We start from the raw sequence: 20,589 nt of genomic DNA, 5'->3' as shown, positions 1-20,589 counted from the left end.
TGTAACCGTGCCCAGTGCCCATGTACAATGCTAACTGTTGGGGTGGGGGGGGGGGGGGTGGGTTGGGGGTTGTTTACGATAGTCAAACAATCTTGATAGTGTATCAAGGTCTCTCCTCCAACTGACTGCTGTGCTTATCGTCCAGTCAGGAACAGAATAATAACATGATTTTTTAGTTATAGTATGTCTCGGCTGAACTGCGGAGATAAGTACAGTTTGCTGTAATATGTACAGTTTGCTGTAATATGTGGTCGCGATTATCAACTCAGTGGAATTTCAAATGATGAACTGTGCTTTAAGTTTACACCAACTGGAACCAAAGGAATATACCCATGAGTGCTCCCTAACTTAACTTGGACGGTAAGTGTTTGACAATAAAAACTAGGACACGAATTCTCTGACAAGAAATGTTAGCAGGTTTAAATAAAATATACCTGCAGTTAGCAGGTTTAAATAAAATATACCTGCAGTTAGCAGGTTTAAATAAAATATACCTGCAGTTAGCAGGTTTAAATAAAATATACCTCCAACTGACTGTGGTGCTTATCGTCCAGTCAGGAACAGAATAATAACATAATTTTTTATTTATTCAAGTAGCCCTGGTCATTTTTAAAAAATCGTTGTCCACCTCCCTTAAAAAAACAGGGTTCAAATTGTGGGCACACACGAATGCGATGTCGCTCAGATAAGGCAACATCTTCGCCACAACTTTGTTTCCCAAAATCTTGTACCGCTTCAGATAGCCAATAGAGCGTTCCACGTGGATGCGGGCGATGCTGACTTTCCTGCTGGCTGCTACTTCTTCCGGCGTGAACTGAGTCTGGCCCCACATCCCCGCTGGGATGTTTAGTGTAACTCCTGAAATTTAATTCGCTTTTTATTCCGCTTATTCTTAACTAACCGGACGATGATTAATCACTCTACACACAAATAGACTGTTACGTGACGTTTCAACACGTTTTCTAGCTGGCTCTGAAACCTTAACCACCCAGAATGACCCTAACCCTAACACAAACCCGATTTCTAACTATTATTCTGTTCCTGACTGGAAGATAAGCACAGCAGTCAGTTGGAGGAGAGACCTTGATACACTATCAAGATTGTTTGACTATCGTAAACAACCCCCAACCCACCCCCCCCCCCCCCCCCCAACAGTTAGCATTGTACATGGGCACTGGGCACGGTTACATTGTAATGATCACGGTTCACACAATTTCTAGTTCTGTATGACGTAATCATGGCGTGTGTACCGAGGTGCAGTCTGCAGATAAGAGCACCTTGAAATTGCCAACCTGTGGCAGAGATAACAATGTGAACAAAGGGTCAAATACAGATAAGAAATGTAAACATACGATATAATGTCCCTCTGCTCACTCTTCCTGTTGTGATTGGACGGATCAGCGTCACGTGACAGAACACCTTTAATACAATTGGTCGAAATCACGGACGCGGAGCACATCAGGGCTGCCCGTTGTCCGAATAAATATAATTCAGTTGTTATTATGATTGTTATATACCTTTATTGTGTTTCTTTTGACTTTTGCTATATCGTGCTCTGCTCTGAAAATTGTGATAGAACCTGTTTGAGTTGTTAATGAGACGATCTCCTTGTTCTTTCGTTGCAGAATCAACATGTTCTTTGTTTGAGTAACACAACAATTTTGAGGAAAAAGGAAGCGTTATTGGGCTGTAAAACCAACTTTAATCGATTTCTCGTGCAACGTTGTACAGGTGAGGAACAGTCACAAAAATGAGATGCTTACCTGCTGTGTTTTGTCGTACTCTGCTCTTCGCTCAAGTTCGATCAGTTAAGGTTAGGATTGCCTCGATCTTTCGGTTTCAGCCCTAGGTCAAGAGCTGTAGAACCGAAGGATCAAAATATATGTTGCTTGTTGCTTGCATTCTAAACTATAAAACATCGATTTTGAGGGATAAGGAAGTGTTTATAGGTTTTGAAACCTAGCTAAATCGATTTTTCGTGCAATTTTAGGTTAGAAACGGTCATCAAAATGAGTTAATAAGAAGGTCGATTTCTCGGTTATTTTTGAGCTTTCGTTCAGAAAATAATTCGGGGTCCTCAAAGGGGGGTAACAAGAAGGCGTTACAAGTGTTACAAACCTTCTATAATACAAAATATGTAACACCTCCTCAGCCTCCTGAACATGTGTTCCACCTAAAATGTAAACAAACAATGATCACCTCCTCAGCCTCCTGAACATGTGTTCCCTATTAATGTAAACAAACAATGATCACCTCCCCGCCAGTATCCACATCTATATTATAATCTAACAATATCGCAGTAACATTAATTCATGCTATATGCTAATAGTAGTTTTACAGTTAGAGTTGACTGATTCAAGGTGGAGCTCAAACTGAGTACCCTTACCTCTCCTCTTTTCAAACTGAGTACCCTTACCTCTCCTCTTTTCAAACTGAGTACCCTTACCTCTCAGCTCTTTTCAAACTGAGTACCCTTACCTCTCAGCTCTTTTCAAACTGAGTACCTTACCTCTCCTCTTTTCAAACTGAGTACCCTTACCTCTCCTCTTTTCAAACTTAGTACCCTTACCTCTCCTCTTTTCAAACTGAGTACCCTTACCTCTCCTCTTTTCAAACTGAGTACCCTTAGCTCTCCTCTTTTCAAACTGAGTACCCTTAGCTCTCCTCTTTTCAAACTGAGTACCCTTAGCTCTCCTCTTTTCAAACTGAGTACCCTTACCTCTCCTCTTTTCAAACTGAGTACCCTTACCTCTCCTCTTTTCAAACTGAGTACCCTTACCTCTCCTCTTTTCAAACTGAGTACCCTTACCTCTCCTCTTTTCAAACTGAGTACCCTTACCTCTCCTCTTTTCAAACTGAGTACCCTTACCTCTCCTCTTTTCAAACTGAGTACCCTTACCTCTCCTCTTTTCAAACTGAGTACCCTTACCTCTCCTCTTTTCAAACTGAGTACCCTTAGCTCTCCTCTTTTCAAACTGAGTACCTTACCTCTCCTCTTTTCAAACTGAGTACCCTTAGCTCTCCTCTTTTCAAACTGAGTACCCTTACCTCTCCTCTTTTCAAACTAAGTACCCTTACCTCTCCTCTTTTTACATCTTTAATCGAAATTATTCGATTCAATTCAACATACTCGTGCTACAACTATTATTACTAATTATATCAGTTAGGTATAGTCGACCTCAGATCAATAGGAATCATATAATTTACCCACACCTGGTTAGCACCTACAAGGACATTAACCCCTAGTAAGCTAGCTGTATAGTAGTACTCTACTACTCTAGTAGTACTCTAGTCTCTAGTAGTACTACAGAAGGTCACTAGAAGGTGGCCCAGATGATTTTGTCTTTGGAACCAAATTATTTAACAAGACGTTCTTGGTAAATAATTAATGTTAAGAACTAACTCATTTCACTATATTTGTCCGTTGTCGTATAACGTTGTATATTTCTCGTACTCATTTAAGTTTAACTTAATTTAAACAAATGAATATTGGCCGGTCTGATGCCTAAAATAGTCTAAATTGAGTCAATACAGAGGAACTGTACTGAGCAGTAGTGACCTATACACTAAACATTAGAAAATAGTCCAAATGAATGACGAAATATTTCAAATATTTTCTACGATATTTTCTACGATATTTTCTACCAAATCTTAATAAAAGAACTTCACAGTACTTCAATGTACTTTTAGCTCTTGCTAAAGGAGGCTGAGCTCTAATGGTTATTAGATAGGAATCAAACGGAATTTGTCAAATCTCGGCTGCGTTCGGCTCTCTTCCAGTTAAAGAAATGATCATTTGATAATATTTGTCATGAGTAATAACCTGGGTCATTGAGCTATTCAACAAAAGAAGTAGACCCATGAATTTGAAGACGACACGATAACTTAAATGAGAAGTATGTATAAAATACGTATTAAATACGTAAATTGAAAAGTACGACTAGTACCACGTACTTTTTGGTACCAACATTTTATAAGAATAAGGTTTTAATTTTTTGTTATCTGATTTGCACGTGGGCGGTCGTACAGACATACGTACAGACAAAGATAATCTTTCGAATTATAATTTAGGTTTAAGTGAGAGGCATATGCAGATTGCAGAGCTTACAAAAACATGACGATTCCCCAAGGTTCTTCACAAGACCTTCACATTTTAAAAATGTGTGTGCATATAGATTGTAGATTGTCTAGTTTATATGATTTTGTTAGTTTGGAAGAGCATCACGGCTCTCGACAGTCAAAGTACAAATACGAAATGAAACTAGGCAAATGTGATAACAAAAATGGAAATAATACGGACATGTGCACCTTGAGGTATTTGTACTTTGACTGTCGAGAGCCGTGATGCTCCTCCAAACTAATAAAATCGTTTCAAACTCACGATCGGCCTTACGCGAGATCTGCTAGTTTATATGAACAATCAGGATAAACTAAAAAGTCCTACTTGTCTGTTGTCTACACACCTTCGTTATAACCTCATGAAGATTGTAGAGTTGTAGGTACACGTCACTCCTCGTAACTTGTTTACATTGTTTCCCGCTGACTGTTTGAGACGAGAAAGTCAATTATATATTTTAACTACAGCCTGGGGTGGTGGCCAGAGGTGTTTTATTTACTCGATTAATGTTGTTATGATAATTTTAAACTTGGTATTTCGCTCATTAATTGTGAAATCTTTTAACTAGTTTTAAACTTTATACTTCAATATGGAGCCTGCAGACCCAGCATGATATTCAATAGTTTTTATCACATCTTGTCGTTTACTTGGTGATTTGTATCACACCCCACAATATATATTAGTTGACATCTTTTAAGACATTCAATGAATTATAATTCAAAACAGAAACTTAAAGACGTTCAATATTCTATTATCTTCTAATTTCAATACTCAGATAAGCGGGATACCTGGTTACCTGGTTACCTGGTTACCTGATTACCTGGTTACATGGTTACCTGGTTACCTGGTTACCTGGTTACATGGTTACCTGGTTACCTGGTTACGTGGTTACCTGGTTACCTGGTTACTCACTTCTAATTTCAATACTCAGATAAGCGCGATGATAAACGGCTCGCTAGTAAACACGACTTCTTTTGAGGAGTACTTCCCCGACCTGACGTGGTGGGAGAGAGGGGTGGTGTTTGTGTGGCTCCTGGTCATGTTCCTTGTCTCTACCATCGGCAACGCTTTCGTGCTCATTCTCTCTAAAGACCTCAAGGTTGGAGATTATTGACTGTTTCAATTAGTAATTAAATAATTTAAATTAGAATCCTTATATTTTTATGTAGTGATATCATAGTATCTGATAGGAAAGTAGTTGCACTTTGTGTGGTACCCTGATAAATGATGAAATGTATAAGTTGATGATAATGATAATCTTCAGAATGTTACTAAAGATAGTAAAGGAAGTGTCCTGCTGATAAACGTCGCCTTTGTTGACCTCATGTTCAACGTCTTCGTTACTTTACGTTAGTTCTGCTCGGTTATCTTAATTATAACCCGTTATAGTTGACCCATTGGACCCCGCCGACTCTATAAATTTAGAAAATCATTTCTGAAGAAATTATGCAGTTATGCTATAAGTTATGGAATTACATTAACTAATTTTGGTATATAATAGTTTCCAACAACACATTTCAGCAATGCTGGTATGTTCAATGTCCAGAACATGGGTGTTTGGATCAGCTTACTGCTTTCTTGATGCTGTGAGTATATTCTAACTAGTGATAGCGGTGAGCAAGAACGGTTTTACGATTGATACTATAAGTGACGACTGATTTTCTATTAGACAAGTACAATCTTCCTACACCTCCTCACAACTTAATTTTCAGTTCTTTGAAACCTACCTGGGAGTACTGGAAATCCTCTTCATTTTCCTAATCAGTGCCCATCGAACTCTGGTTATACGGTTCCCCTTCAAGCAGCAGAGAATGATAACTACAAAGAAAGTGTATATCATAGTGGGGTCCACTTATTTCCTGGGGTTGATCCCTTCTATTATTAGAACCGTCGCTACAACTCAAGTGAGTGCTGTTTTTACAGCAAGTCTGATTTTCTGAGAACTGGGTAGTTTGAAAATGTCTTAGCATCGGCAATTCATATGATAAGTAGCTTTATAATATAATTTTAAAACTGCTTTCTAACTTATACACTCAGATATACGGATACATCTCTGAAGAATTCCACTGCGATAATATCGAAGTAGCCAGTTCCGGACCCTGGAAAGTCATCCTGCAGATATCCCTCATTTTCTACGCGTTCGGTCCTGTTCTTCTCACTGTACTCCTCTACGTCTGGATGATGTTCTTTGCCATGACTAAAGCTGAACCCTCCCGGACAATGAGCAGTCGCCACCAAATAAAGGGAGGAGGGGGTACTCAGATGAAGGGACCTAACAAAGCTCTACAAACAGTTTCAATGATAGTTGGGATTTACCTTGTCTCCATCTCCCTGACCATCATTATAATCGTGGTCAGAATCCGACTACCAGACGCGATTCCCAAGAGAGTCCAACTAGCGTCCACCTGTTTATGGTTACTCAACACGGCCGTTAACCCTATAATCTATGTGTATAACAACCCCATGTTCAGGGCCCATCTCAAGCGACTTATAGTACGTAAAACAGGGGCGTATGCTACGAACAACAGTGCAGCTGCTTCAACAAGACGAAGGATAACGGAACAGAGCATGGTTGATAACAACCAGGGATTGTACTCTAGGTCGGGTAGTCGGGCCATCATCCAGAGGTCCAGCACAGCAGTGTCACTGATGTCTCTTACCCCCACCCCGCTCAGAAAGTCGGAGATTAAGAACATGCATGTGGTGGTAGAGGAGGGGGATAGGGAGGAGGAGGTAGTTGGAAATGGAGCGTCCCTTGTTATTGAGAATAACTTTGCAGAGGGTAACGGGAGTTTGTCAGTTAATGACAGCAGTTTAAACTCTCGCAGTGAGTCTGTTACTTGGAGAGGCTCAAAAGATGAGAGTGCTTTGTAGGTCAGCATTGTGAACACAGGAATAGGTCTTGATAAGAACATTGAATCTCCATTATATGCTTTAAGGTTATCAGGGACAAAACACTTAGATAATGTGTGTCGAATATAAAGATATAAGTAAGGTAACTTACTAAATAGATTACACAGTGTGTAGAATATTGCATAGCGTTAATTTCGTTTATTTAAATATTTCATCAATTAGTATTCCACCGATATAATATGTTATACTTTTAAAGTTTTAAATTTAATTGCTGTTGTTATATAGTGTATAAAATTTGAGTTTGAAATCAAAAAATGTTTATCGCTTTATGACTTATGTGACTAATTATAGACAAAAACTATCATCATTTATTATCAAACGGATCTCAATTTAATTCGCGAAACAATAACGATCACTGTCTGCGGCAAGAATTTCAGAGCGTTGTTTTGAAAAGTCTTGTGGCTATTGGAGATAAAATTTCCACGACGGAAATTGAACAGTTTTGACTGACTTAATATCCAAGTATCCAGTAACCAATTAGTCAGTTAACTACGAATTGCTTGAGATTTAATTGAGGTACTGGAAATCAAAATCCAGGGAAGGCTTTGAAAATGGAAAATCGCCAAAATGTACCGGTACTACCGGTAATACATTTTCTTAGTATAGACTTGAAATCATTCTAGGCTATATTGTGGGCAAAGCTGTCAGTGCAACTGCAGCTATAAAGGAAAAATTCTCCAAAATCATCCTTTCCGGATACATCGCCCATCAGGGGCTACACTCCTCAGAACTCAAACTCGCTGCTTTGCTGTAGGATTGACAGAGAGATCTCCTCTCGGTGGGGTGGTCACACAATGTGATGGCCCTGTTAAATCTTAGCGAAATCGAAGCTCGACATATATGACATAAGTAGGTAGGTAGCATGTACGGATTCACCGCAGGCCATGGTGCTGAAATCGTTAATAATTTGAAATCCAGTACTTCAGCGACCGCACCTACTACCGGTAAAAATAATTGCAGTCGAAATATTAATATGGGCATGATCTGACTGATACTCTAATATGAAATTTCGACAGTGTCAATACGTGTGTTAAAAATAAAATTTCAGAAGCTCCGCAAAGTGAAGCTTTTAAATCTTTAAGTTTAAATAAATCTCTCATGAAACAGTCGGAGTTTTTGCCGAAATAAAAATATATATGATGCAGAAATCTGCCAAGTAATGCCATATCATTTTAAATGACATTTTCCTTTTCCTGATCTTTAATCACGATGACAGAAAGAATCAGACTTCAGGACTACGGCTGGCGGCAATTCTCAGCCGTAAGCTGGATTTATACTTGATACTTTGATAGTGACACTTGACAGCCATAGTAATAGCAACAGTAATCGGTAACTAAGTCACCGTTATCTTTACCTACAAGGCTTCAGTCTTCATTATTTCTTCAGTCTTCATTATTTCTTGGTCTTACAGCTTCTACTAAGCAGCAATGTCGCACATCTAATATTAAAAGTTAAATATAAACACCCGTTTACTGTTTTACAGTTTCCATTTGATTCCTTGTAGATTTATTGCTAGTTAGAACTTTTGCTGGCCCTGTTATTTTTTGCAAACAATTTCTACGTGATTTTCATTTTACGATTTTTTTTCTTTATCTGTTCCTGCCGGAGTAATTCGCCTTGCTGCTCGTTTTATATGTTTTTATAGGGTTTATATAGAGTTGTTTTGACCGTACATTTCAACGCTTATCATATGATTAGCACTGCACTTCTTCACTTGCTCACTTGTTAATTAAAAAGGGTATGCGAAGTGTTAAAGAAATTAATTCATAGAAGCATCTCAGGCCATGGGCTTAACGAGACGACGGATTACATTGGTGCTGCAGATTTTATTTCTGATTATAGGTTGAGCAATTTATCTTTTGTACTCTTCTTAGAATAGTAGTTTGGGATTTAATTCAGTCTTGTTAAAATTAAATTTTATTAAGATGTTCATGTATCGGTTCTTTTGCGATAGTGTAAACGTGATAGATAGCGCCAACCAGCGCTATGTTGCCGTCAGCTATGCGACATTGTCGAACCTGATAGTTTGCGATAGCTATCGCCTCAAACTATCGCCTCAAACCATTCGATAACTAGCGCTAGTTAGCGCTACCTATCCGTATCGCTAAAAATCGTAACGTAACAGTTAGCTAGTTTATATAACCAGCGCTAGCCAGCGCAATATATTTGCGATATTACTCATCAGCTAGCGCTGGCCAACGCTATCCAGCGCTAATTAGCGCTAGATAGCGCTAGCTGTCGCGTTTACACTATCGCAAAAGAACCCATGTATCAATAATACATTTTTTTCTGATTTTTACGAAACTTATTTATTGTCAGGAGTTACAGTCAGTTTTAGTTTTACAACATCAACAACAAAAAAAGGTGAGTCACTTTACTTAAATTCGAATACATATTTTACTGATATCAACGGTAACGGGTAAAGTCAGTAAACAAACTCAATTAGCTTATACTTGGTTACATAATATGAAATTTCTATATGGTCACTCTACTCAACATTTCCTTTGCAGTATCCCATCAGTATATCAATATATAACATTCCATATTGTAGACGTCATGATAGAAACATTTTTCCTTTTTTTTCAGCATCTGAAGCTCCAACTTGGGATAAGTTTTTTGCTGGTACACTTGCACCAACGGCGAAAAAAGATGATTTTGGAATGACTTACCCTAGTAAGCAATGTTTCTTTAAAAACATAATAAACTCAAGATCTTAAATAAAACATCGATATATCGTCCTTTTATTTGTCATTCAGCCACAATAAGCGAAGGCTTTTGGCTTGGTTGTGGTGAACCATTTTCTATCGAGATAGAACTACGACATGTATTATTAATTAATGGAACCTTTTCTCAGGATCAGAACGTCCAACATGGAATAAATTCTCTGCAGGAAATGAACCTTCATGGATTACATATCCTGGTGAGTAATTTTTCTTAAGACGCAAAACAAGCTTTGGTATTTCTAGAGCAAAACATTTTTAAATTCGTTTAAACACAATCACCTGAAATTTTATCCTTGGTGTAGATAGAGCCACGTCGTCCATTATATATTATTAAAAAATTATATCTTTCCTCAGAATCCGAAGGTCCAACATGGAATAAATTTTCTGCAGCTACAACTGGGCTAACGCCGATAAAAGACAATCTAAGGATCACATTTCCTGCTGTAGATGTACCAACAGTGAAAAACGAGGATTCAGGGAAAGACTTTCCTAGTGAGTAATGCTGCTTAAAAATAAACTTTCGGGACTCTTAATGGTTGATTACATAGCACTTTGATGTTTTATTAAGCCACAATCTCCAGGGAGTTTTCACTTAGTACTTTGAGGGACCCTTTTTGCTATAGAGCTATAGAGTTTAGAGGCTGAACAACGTCATATGTCATGTCAACTTGTCATGTCAACTTGTCATAAAAACTTGTCATGGTAACTTGTCATGGTAACTTGTCATGACAACTTGTTATGACAACTTGTCATGTCAAAATTAGGTGAAATCTTATTTATAACTAATTTCTTCAGATGAGCACAAAAGTATTCCTTTAACGATCTCTGCTACTGATCCAGTAACTGAGGATCATAACCTTCAAGTCACAACACCATCAGGTAGGTTTCAGCAGTAAATATTCATGGTCGCCTCACCATACAATGGTTCTTCTGAACTAGGACACCCCCTTCTCTTATCGTGTTTTAGTTTTCGAAATGTTATGAAGGAACTCTAAAGCGTTGTGAAATTATTCCCGCAAAAGTGCTCAGAAGAGTTTTGTCCGCAATTATAAACTGTTCTTATGCTACAATTAGAAGACATTCTAATTTAAACTTCCGCGTTTATTACGCCACATTTAAAAACGAAGCATTTGCTGACTTCAGTTCCGTTGAATAAACATAATGTATTTCAGGAGAGTTGAAGAGATGGAGAAAGGATGGCAGGTGTGGAGAGGGACACCTCCAACCAGATGGGCGAGAAGCAGAGTGTGATCCAGACAGTCAGACCCCCTGCTGTGATGCTTGGGGTTGGTGCGGGAGGAGAGATGACCAGTGTTGCTGTCCCTACTGCATCGACTACAGAGTCGTCAGAGATATACAACAATCAGGGGATTCGTGTACTGTGACAGCCATTGGAGGGTTCCTTAAAAACGTGTGCACTGGAAATGAAGCAGAAAACTGGTACTACTTCAAGTGTGCGCATTCTAATGTGAGCTATAACAGCTACCTTGAGTACGATAGCGGCTCCGCCAGTTATACTCTCCGAAATGTGTCCCTTGTTTGTGAAAACGACCCCTACTCATATCAGGCATGTGGTTTTAACACGGGGACAACTAACACAGACGTGATGTGCGGAGGTTACTTTTGTCAGAACGACATATCAGGCAATGAGACAACTAGCAGTTTTGTAAAGTGTGATAAAGATTGCGGTTCTAGAGAATGTCCCATCTCATCAACAGACGCTGACCCCACCACCGCCGCCATTGAAACAACCTCCTCAAAACACTGTGATGATCACTGTGACCAATGGTACTGTAAAGATGAGGGTGACTGTAATGGTTACAGATATGGGATCTTCTGTGCTGTGTCCGAGAGACAAATGTATGTGCCTGCTCGTGCAGTGTGTGATGGATTCCCCATCTGTGATTTCTTGGAGGACGAACAAGACTGTAATGTAACAGACACCACTCTGTCTTCTTGCTACCACTACGGACGTGTATCCCAGATGGATGATTACACCATAGTCCCTATATTAAACTACACGAGATGCACTGTGCTTGACGGAAAAGGTAACCATCCGTATTGTCTCGACTATATGGATCAGACAAACTGCACGGATATTGAGAGAGTAGGAGGTTATTGCCATGTCAACGGGTTGCCGTCTAGTGTTTCCAAGTATGTGGTATGCCGAGACAACGACCCTGATGGAAATCTACCGGTTCGTGTATGTGACAATGGCTTAGAAAATGTGTGCGTCTCACCGTCAGATTCAGTACCTTGCAAGGTGCACAAACACAGGATGTGTGATGGGGTTGCTGACTGTCCTGATGGCAGTGATGAGTATAATGACATGTGCAACACGATGACTGCAGATCACCACTGCAAACGCTCCTTTGGTATAGCACGTGCATTGCCCTACCCTGTTGCCTGGATACTCGATTTCGAGGTGGATTGTATTGATGGGTTGGATGAAGATCCAGAGAAATGGACATTTTGTGGCAACAGAACTGACGGAACACTACGAGTAAAGACTGGAAATGAAGAGCTTTGCGAAAATGTGTTTCTCTGTCCTGGAGAAGCAACCCCATTCGTTCAACTTGACCACCTTTGCGATGGTATTGAGTCTTGTAGAGTTGAAACCTCAGTTTGCCAGATTGCTATAGCACTGCCACTCGTTAACACAACTGTATTGCATCAGGGTGCAGTGAGAGATTTATGCCAGTCTATTGATCTCTCACAGAGTGAGTCATGTGTTGTTAGGGAGTTCGTCAAACCCTCTGGTGCTGTGTTTGGAGCTGCAAGAATGACAGTTCGAGTACCTCCAGCAAAAGTTGATTGCAGAAATGTCTTCGGAGAAGCTTATGTAATTTTGAGTTGTATGAACCTCTGTCTCGAGTCGTCTTGCCCACTTGAAAACAATCGTCTGATTCACGATTCGTGTCCAGACCAGTACCCCGGGAGAATGTACACCCTGGCCAACAACTCTTACTTGACTTTTGTGACTAAAGATCTAGAGGAAGGACAGTACGGACAGGATTATTTCCAGTGCGCTAATACCAAATGTATCGAGTTTAGACAGGTTTGTGATCTTGTTGATGATTGTGGAGACTTTTCTGACGAAATAAATTGCACGAACCATATGACCTGTGAAAATACAGTGGGGTCGTTACAGAAACAGTTGGTATCTGTATCACAAACATGTGACGGTATACATGATTGTTACGACCTCTCTGACGAGTGTAATGAACACTGTGGTACTAGAGAAATACTAGGAAGCTGGGTCCTGAAATGTGTTTGCTGGCTCATGGGTATCTTCGCAATTCTCTTCAATACTTTCGCTTTGGTAAAAGCCGCACTTTCCCTCAGAGACTCCCACTCAACAAGTCTTCTTATACTTCACAGCAAGGTTCTCCTTAGTTTGATAAGCATAGGAGACTTCCTTGTGGGAGTATATTTGATATGGCTGTCTGTCTATGACAGCATAGTCTTTGGAAGTAGTTACTGTAGACACCAGGCTGAGTGGTTGACAAGTTCCACTTGCTCCACTTTGGGTGTTATAAGCACGGTAGGGTTGCAGCTATCCCTCTTTTCCATGACAGCTTTGACCATTGTGAGATTTGTTGCCCTGTTCAGCCCTTCTATGAGCATAGCAAAGAGAATAAACAAACAAACAATTCTGAAGATGCTTCCAACGATGATCGCCATCATTGCCGGATCATTCATAGTGGCTTTGATGCCTTTAGTACCTTCTCTGAAAGATTACTTTGTCCAAGGCATCTACTACGACCCTGCTTACAAAGTTTTTATTGGCTTCCCTAACAAGGGGAAACACATCAAAATGCTCCAGGCTTATTATGACTCAGCAAACATTACCCTCGACCTTACATGGGATGAAATTGGTAGCTTGGTTGATGGTATGTTCAGTCGAACTTATGGAGATTTATCTAGGAAGAATGTGAATTTCTACGGAAATAATGGCCTGTGCCTGCACAAATACCTTGTTCCTAGTGTTGACTCTAAAAGGAGCCGGGATTCTCTAGAAGGAGACGTCACACATGGACAAGGAAACGAAATGATATGGTTGATGCTTCTCGTCAACTTTCTCTGCTTCGTTACAATCGCTGTTCTCTACATCTTGATGATCATAAAAGACAAGCCATCTTCTGTTGAAAGAGATCAAGATCATGAATTTGATCAAGAAAAGCAGAGCAGGACGCTACAGAAGAGGATCGCCGTGCTCATCTCAACAGATTTCCTGTGCTGGATTCCCTTAATTGTGGTATGCACACTGCACAACCTACTTCTGATTGATGCTGGTGGCTGGTATATAACGTTTGCTATGATAGTGTTGCCGCTCAACTCCGTTATAAACCCGCTCATTCACGACAGCACAGTGCAGGGGTACCTGCAGAGGAAGTGGCAGTTTATTATGGGTAGTCCAAAAGGAAAAGATTCGACAAAAGACACAGGATTGGCCGAAGAAGACACTAAAGCAGAAGAAAAGATTGGAATGGAAACCATTCAAATTTGAGCTCATAAACCTATATAAAGAGACACTGACGGAAATACATACAGGATCTATAAATTTGATCACGATGCTTTGCTTCCCAGCCCAATCGAAATTAAGAAGCAGATTTCAGATTAAATGACCTTTATGCCAATATACTTCCACATATCATGACAATAATTTTCTGGGCGTATTTCTTAATTTTGTAATATCCGGCTAAGAACATTATTTTTTAGTCGAATTTTTTAAATGTTGAGTGGTTGAATTTTTTTTAGTGTTTTGTAACTTTCCTTTTATTTAGCTTTGTGCACTGTTAATCTAGGTAAGGAGTTCCACTTTCCAGTCTCTATATTATAATAATATTGAGTATTTTTTAGAGAACTGTAATTATTTCTATTATTTACGTTAAAACCCGTGTTTAATTACAAATACATTCAATGCGGAATGACACTACTTTTATTTCCTCAGGGCCCTTCCACAAGACTTTTAAGTTTTAACAAATTTGGGCGGGTAATATAATGATAGCAACCACCTTTAGTTTTACAGCTGCAGTATAGTGCGGTGTTGTGAATAAAAACGGCCAAATAATCAACATAGCAGTGTTAAACTTAATGTTATGAAATCCTCCCCGATCACATGGCTGGAAAATTGAAAACAAATCCGTAACTTGTTGACCCCTAGTCAACACAATTTCTACCATCTCCCCCCCCCTCTCTCCCCCTCTCTCTTTGTTGTTAAACGTGTCCACTTCTTTTGGTGACATTTTCTGCATTTTATCGTGCATTTTATCGTGCATTTTATCGTGCATTTTATCGTGCATTTTATCGTGCATTTTATCGTGCATTTTGTATCGTACATTTTGTATCGTACATTTCATCGTGCATTTCGTGTTACTTGATGCATGTTTGGCGGAAGACAGATACTTTGTACACGGAATTAAACGGAATTAAACGGAATTAAACGGAATTAAACGTAAAGTTGTCGGAGATGGCACTAACACCATCGTCTCGACTATACATGAATGAATAACATATCTAGAGTAAGTAAAATTCGAGATTCAAGAATCATGAAAATTTAAAACAAAATCACTTAAAATTTAACTCCCGTACAAACAACCGAAACAGAAATAATTGCTGAAATAATAATTTAACATAAGAGGAAGTGACGGTAAACGGATGACGGTAAACGAGAACTTCATGACTAACAATTCAAGGTACTTTAATATCCCGTTTTGACTGCGTAATTCAGATTGGAACAAGTAGAGCACTGTATTAAATTGTATTTTAAGTACGATGAACAAGCCATTAATCGATTTCTGTATCGACTTTTAAAAAATAGAGATATATAAATTAACCAGCAAGAGTTATCTTTCTTCAGCGGATGTTATAGCTGCTTAACCCATTAGGGACGATAGGGTCGTTTTTATGACCCACCTTTTCTAGATGAAATACCAAATTACTAAACGCTATAACGAATCTATAGCACATATACTCAAAATTTATTGGGTTTCATTATATGTAGCCCAATAAATTTTGAGCATATATGCTATAGATTCGTTATAGCGTTTAGTAATTTGGTTTTTCCTCTAGAAAAGGTGGGTCATAAAAACGACCCTATCGTCCCTAATGGGTTAACCGTCTTGTAATGTTTTGCTTCCTTCACTTCCACTTTTGAATACTCGCTTAATTCTCCCTTAATCTTTTCATACTGGTGACTCTCTAAATATGTTTTAGCGTACAATTATAAACGAGTGTCTGCCCTGTACGTGTCCTCCCCCTCAATTATAAATACCGTACGCTAAAATCTGCCCTAAAATACTGGTCAAATACTGGTCTAATACTGGTCAAATACTGGTCAAATACTGGTCAAATACTGGTCAAATACTGGTCAAATACTGGTCTGATACTGGTCAAATACTGGTCTAATACTGGTCAAATACTGGTCAAATACTGGTCAAATACTGGTCAAATACTGGTCAAATACTGGTCAAATACTGACATTAATAAAAACATTAAATTAAGAATATAAATACAACATTGATCAAGATTCTAAGATTAGAACATATATACAATGTATATATCTATCAACGATGTAAAACTAAGAACTATTGTACGCCCGACTCTGCCGGGCCGCAATTGTAGCATTTCCTTTCACTAGTGCACTCCGTCGCCCAATGCCCTCTTCCGTGACACCTAAAGCATAGCGTATCTTGCTTCCTCCTCTGCTCCTCCGTCACCTCCTCCTTCCATTCCTCCTTCTCCTTTTTTTGCTCCTTTTCCATTTCCGCTACTCGATCCTTGTGTTCTTTGTCCAACCTATCCCATTCTGTAGTCGCTTCCTCTATATCTTTCTTCCTTTCTGCTTGTTCCCTTTCTTCCCTTTCCCTCTCTGTCTCTTCCTCTATATCTCCCCACATACTTCCATTCTCCTTTGTCTCGGTCCTCTCTTGTTCTTCTGTTTGATCTTCCTCCCTTTTGTTTGTCCCCAGAATTCATGTTGGTTAGAAATGTATGCTAACTTGATCGTTTATACTCCAGTATCCAAGTCCCTTTGTTAAAAGAAGTAATATTATGTACGTCTGGAGTAAGCTTCATTTAATAATAACAATATCAATATAGTCAATATCAATATCAATATCAGACTAAACTGTCGAATAAATTATCAGATATTATTTGTTAATTCGTTCTGAATAAAAATTTATAAGTTAGGATATTAAATAATTAAAAACATTACAAGTACGTGGTTAAAAACGCCAAAAATTGATCTGATAGCTTTTCAGTCTATAGTACAATCATGATAGTAATAGTAAATGTATGCTGCTGCGATTAGAATAGATTGCTGCAATTTAAAGTTGTCCGTAGTCCCTTTCTTTTCCATCCATCTAGCCAATACCACCATCACCACCACACCAATCAGCAGCCAGCACATTTTTTCTTCCCACATCATCATTCTGCTGATTTAACTTCATTAATATTCCCAATGTACTTTTCATCCCTTCACCCTTTACTTACGGCCCCTTGGGATTTCTTTCTGTTTTATAATTTACTATTTTATTTTTATTTCTTTCTGACCTTCTAACCTCCCCCTGCCTCACTCCCTGGACTAAACGGTCACCTAAACTTTTTAAGTCTATGTCCATGTCTTCTATCCTATCTTTCAAACTCACACATTTCTCTCTCATTTCTCCTTCCACTCTTCTTAGATCCGCTATTAGAGCCGATGGTTTTGGTGTACTTGCTCCTATTGGCTTCTCAAAATTAGGTTTAACTGGAGGAGTCATCATTCCTCTCCCTTTTAGTTCTGTTGGTGTTACATCTCCCTGACTTTCGGGAGGGGTTTGCAGTTCCTCAAACCCTACCCCCTCAAATTGTGGGGGTGTCTCACTTCGCACAGTCCTTTACTTTTTACTCTACATCCCTCAGGAAGCGCTTTCCACACGCACTAATATCCTATCATCATTAACCCCATAATTGTTACCATTGGTACAATGTACCAGGTCCATCGTCTGTTTTGTTCGTAGCTCTCGTTTACTTCGGAGCACTATAATATAGACCCTTAAACTACATAACACTTCCAGCCCTCGCTGACCGTCCTTATATTAGGCCCAAATCCACTATAGTTCATTCATTCAATGCCAAAATGACTATACAACATATCCTCCGCACAAAATTGTGTGGAAGTTCTCCGCTGCATTGCAATTTTCCCGCCCGATTTTGTATGTGGAACTCAATCCTGTTCTTTCTCTCCGTCCTATTGGCACTCTCTTTATCTCTCTACTGCAACTCTCTCTTCTTCCGTAATACTGAAGTATACCCCCTTTGCTGCCTACTCTCAGTGCTAGCCTCTTAATTCAGGATTCGGATGAATTCCTCCCTAGGCCCTGAATAAACAACTCCGTGGAAATATCGGAAATCTGAAATATTATTATCAACTGATAAATTTGTTGATTGAAAATTCTAAAATCAGAGATAATTAATTAAAATATGAATAAAGATATATAACTATAAGTAGTATGCTATATGAAAGTACTGCAGTTAGACTCTCTCCCCCTCCTCCGGGATAATATACCCGAGTTCAGACCACTGGTTTGTCAGAATAAAAGCGCGGCTCATAGGAGTGAATTAGCGAAGGTGTCAGAAGTAATCAACTATCATAATGAGCTGTTATCTTTGGTGTTACGGACTGTTTATAAGTTTATAGTGCTATAGCTACTATTAAGACAGTTTTTGTTATGATAATATTATTGTATTCATATCTTCTCAATATTTAAAATATCACACATCAAATAAAATATTATTTCCAGATAATATTGGTCTTTCATTTGGTCGATAAGATTAAAAAATAACCTAAATTTACCTCGGTTGCTAGGGGACTGATTGCGGTTGCTATAGTGCTCAAGGTAACGTAACCTCCAGAACTGCTATCCGTCTCCGACTCCACTCTTTCCTTCCCCATTATCACTCGTCTGTCTCTCCGCGCCACGTTGCATTTCACTTGGTTCATTCTGAGCTACTTAAGTTATAATATTTGATCCTTCCTATTTTATACACTACTAATCTTTTAATCTGTTATTATCAATGTCCTTATCTCTTACTTATCTAGCCATCCTATTTCTAAATTTCTCATTTCCATTATAACAATATTTCAACCTCCTTTCGACTAAATACTCATCATGTTTTTATACCTCCTCTCCCTGTTTTCCCTGGGGTGGCCCACCTCCTTCCGCTGCTACGAAGGCGAGACCCTCATGAACTGTTCTCTGTAAGTACAACTATTCTATCAAATATGGCCTCTATCTTGATTTTATATTACCTTTACTAAGGATTACTTTATGTGCCATATTTAATTTTAGGGCAACTTGGTACATGATTATTACGTAAGTTTTACCTTTAACTTACTCTGTTATATCCCCCTACTTATCACTATTTCAAGACTTCTCATACATGTTCTTGATAATTTATGTCATAACCTGTGGAAGTTGCCCCTCCTTCTTCCCCTGTTAACTTTACCTTATTCAGAGTTCTGATCCGGGATATGCTCACCCCCACTCCTCCTCTCAAGTCCCCGGTTTTTTGTTTATTTTTCCGATTTCGAGCCTACCTCAGTCAACGTACCTTTATGTTTTGGTAAAAATTCGTGATTAATTTCATGGATGCTATTGTAATTACATCCTTCCCGCCTTTTCTTCAATTTATTAACAATAACATGATCATTAAAATAATTTTGAAATCTTTTTTTACCGATCGTAGCACTGTGGCTTTCTGGAAATCTGGAATGTTACTTTCCGCTTTGTCCGTTTTTGACGCACAGGTTATGTTTATGTCCTCTATTGTTCCGCTCTGAAAAAAGTTTTATATTAAAACGCTTTGGTCCGATAATATGATTGATTTACTTTATCAATGTCGCTACTAGAATCATGTATGGTTAATTTACCTTTCTTATTAACGTTTTCGTTAATGTTTGATCTATTAGAATAGATTTATCTTTTTTTTTGCAAGATTGAAATAAATAATAGTATATGTTACGATGTCCACAATTGTTACATAGACGTATGCACAGAAATTTATGTCATATGTAACATGATATGATCAAAAGCCATATACTAACAGCTGATATTGCCACAATTATAGTATGAATATTTTTTATGAACATGTAATTATGGTCGCTGTATTCAGTATTGCCATTGGTCAAACATAGGAATTAATAATTCATCAATTGTTTTATTGAATCTATTACTTATCTCATTAAATGTATTTTTTATGGTATTATTATTAAAGTATTAAACTTAAAGAAATCGTATGGCACTTCATTATTGCCAATATAATTGATTATCTTGATTGGTTTCCCTATAAGGTTTGGTGAGACTATTCTTACATTATGTAGGTGTACCTCCGAAACATTTGTCCAATTTACAAATGCTGTATAATGTTTTGACAGGTCTACAGGGTCTATTGATTTATTCATATATCGCACGAAAGTAGATTCTAAGTTATCATTTCTAATTAATAAGCCTGCAAGGCTAGATACGTAACGTTTTTCTGACAAATTTATTGTGCAATGTGTAAATTTGATGGGGTGTAATAACACACCCCATTTTTCCCTCTTCTCCGGGGAAATGCTGTTCGATATGAGAGAGTCTCTTAACTGCCTGTTCATGATCCTCATTGAGTCCAAGGTTACGCTAATTGGTCCCCCCTTAACCGACAGCTGTCGGTTCTGATCCTCTAGCTGTCTTTTGGTTTCTTTTAAGCAGGACAAAGGATTCATTGCCAACTCTGCAAGTGGTGCCTTGTTGAAGTTTTTCTCCAAATCTTTTGATTTCACTCCTTTCTCGCTTCCCAGTTTGAAGA

The 20,589-nt window shown here is 38.6% G+C and overlaps 3 protein-coding genes across 5 annotated transcripts in view; 2 read left to right on the top strand and 1 right to left on the bottom strand.

The window, feature by feature from the left end:
* Positions 1–20,589, bottom strand: part of LOC134823127 (glutaminase liver isoform, mitochondrial-like) — a 112,286-nt gene that overhangs the window by 45,968 nt on the left and 45,729 nt on the right. The gene's annotated exons all lie outside the window — the stretch shown is intronic.
* Positions 5,053–7,249, top strand: LOC134823778 (trace amine-associated receptor 1-like). Its single transcript, XM_063835338.1, has 5 exons — positions 5,053–5,216; positions 5,382–5,466; positions 5,639–5,703; positions 5,830–6,021; positions 6,155–7,249. The coding sequence occupies exons 1-5, from the start codon at positions 5,058–5,060 to the stop codon at positions 6,989–6,991; spliced, it is 1,338 nt and encodes a 445-aa protein (XP_063691408.1). The 5' UTR covers positions 5,053–5,057; the 3' UTR covers positions 6,992–7,249.
* LOC134823410 (uncharacterized) lies at positions 8,587–14,644 on the top strand. Of its 2 annotated transcripts, XM_063834865.1 has the most exons (7): positions 8,587–8,872; positions 9,350–9,394; positions 9,617–9,703; positions 9,885–9,950; positions 10,108–10,245; positions 10,549–10,632; positions 10,926–14,644. In XM_063834865.1, exons 1-7 carry the CDS (start codon positions 8,815–8,817, stop codon positions 14,261–14,263), a joined length of 3,816 nt encoding a protein of 1,271 aa, XP_063690935.1. In that variant the 5' UTR covers positions 8,587–8,814; the 3' UTR covers positions 14,264–14,644. The 2 variants fall into 2 exon arrangements, with proteins under 2 accessions (XP_063690935.1, XP_063690936.1); XM_063834866.1 differs by lacking the exon at positions 9,617–9,703.

Source organism: Bolinopsis microptera, chromosome 11, assembly GCF_026151205.1.
Source record: "Bolinopsis microptera isolate Bmic1 chromosome 11, MBARI_Bmic_1.0, whole genome shotgun sequence".
NCBI classification, from domain to species: Eukaryota; Metazoa; Ctenophora; class Tentaculata; order Lobata; family Bolinopsidae; genus Bolinopsis; species Bolinopsis microptera.
This window is presented reverse-complemented; position numbering and strand designations above follow the sequence as displayed.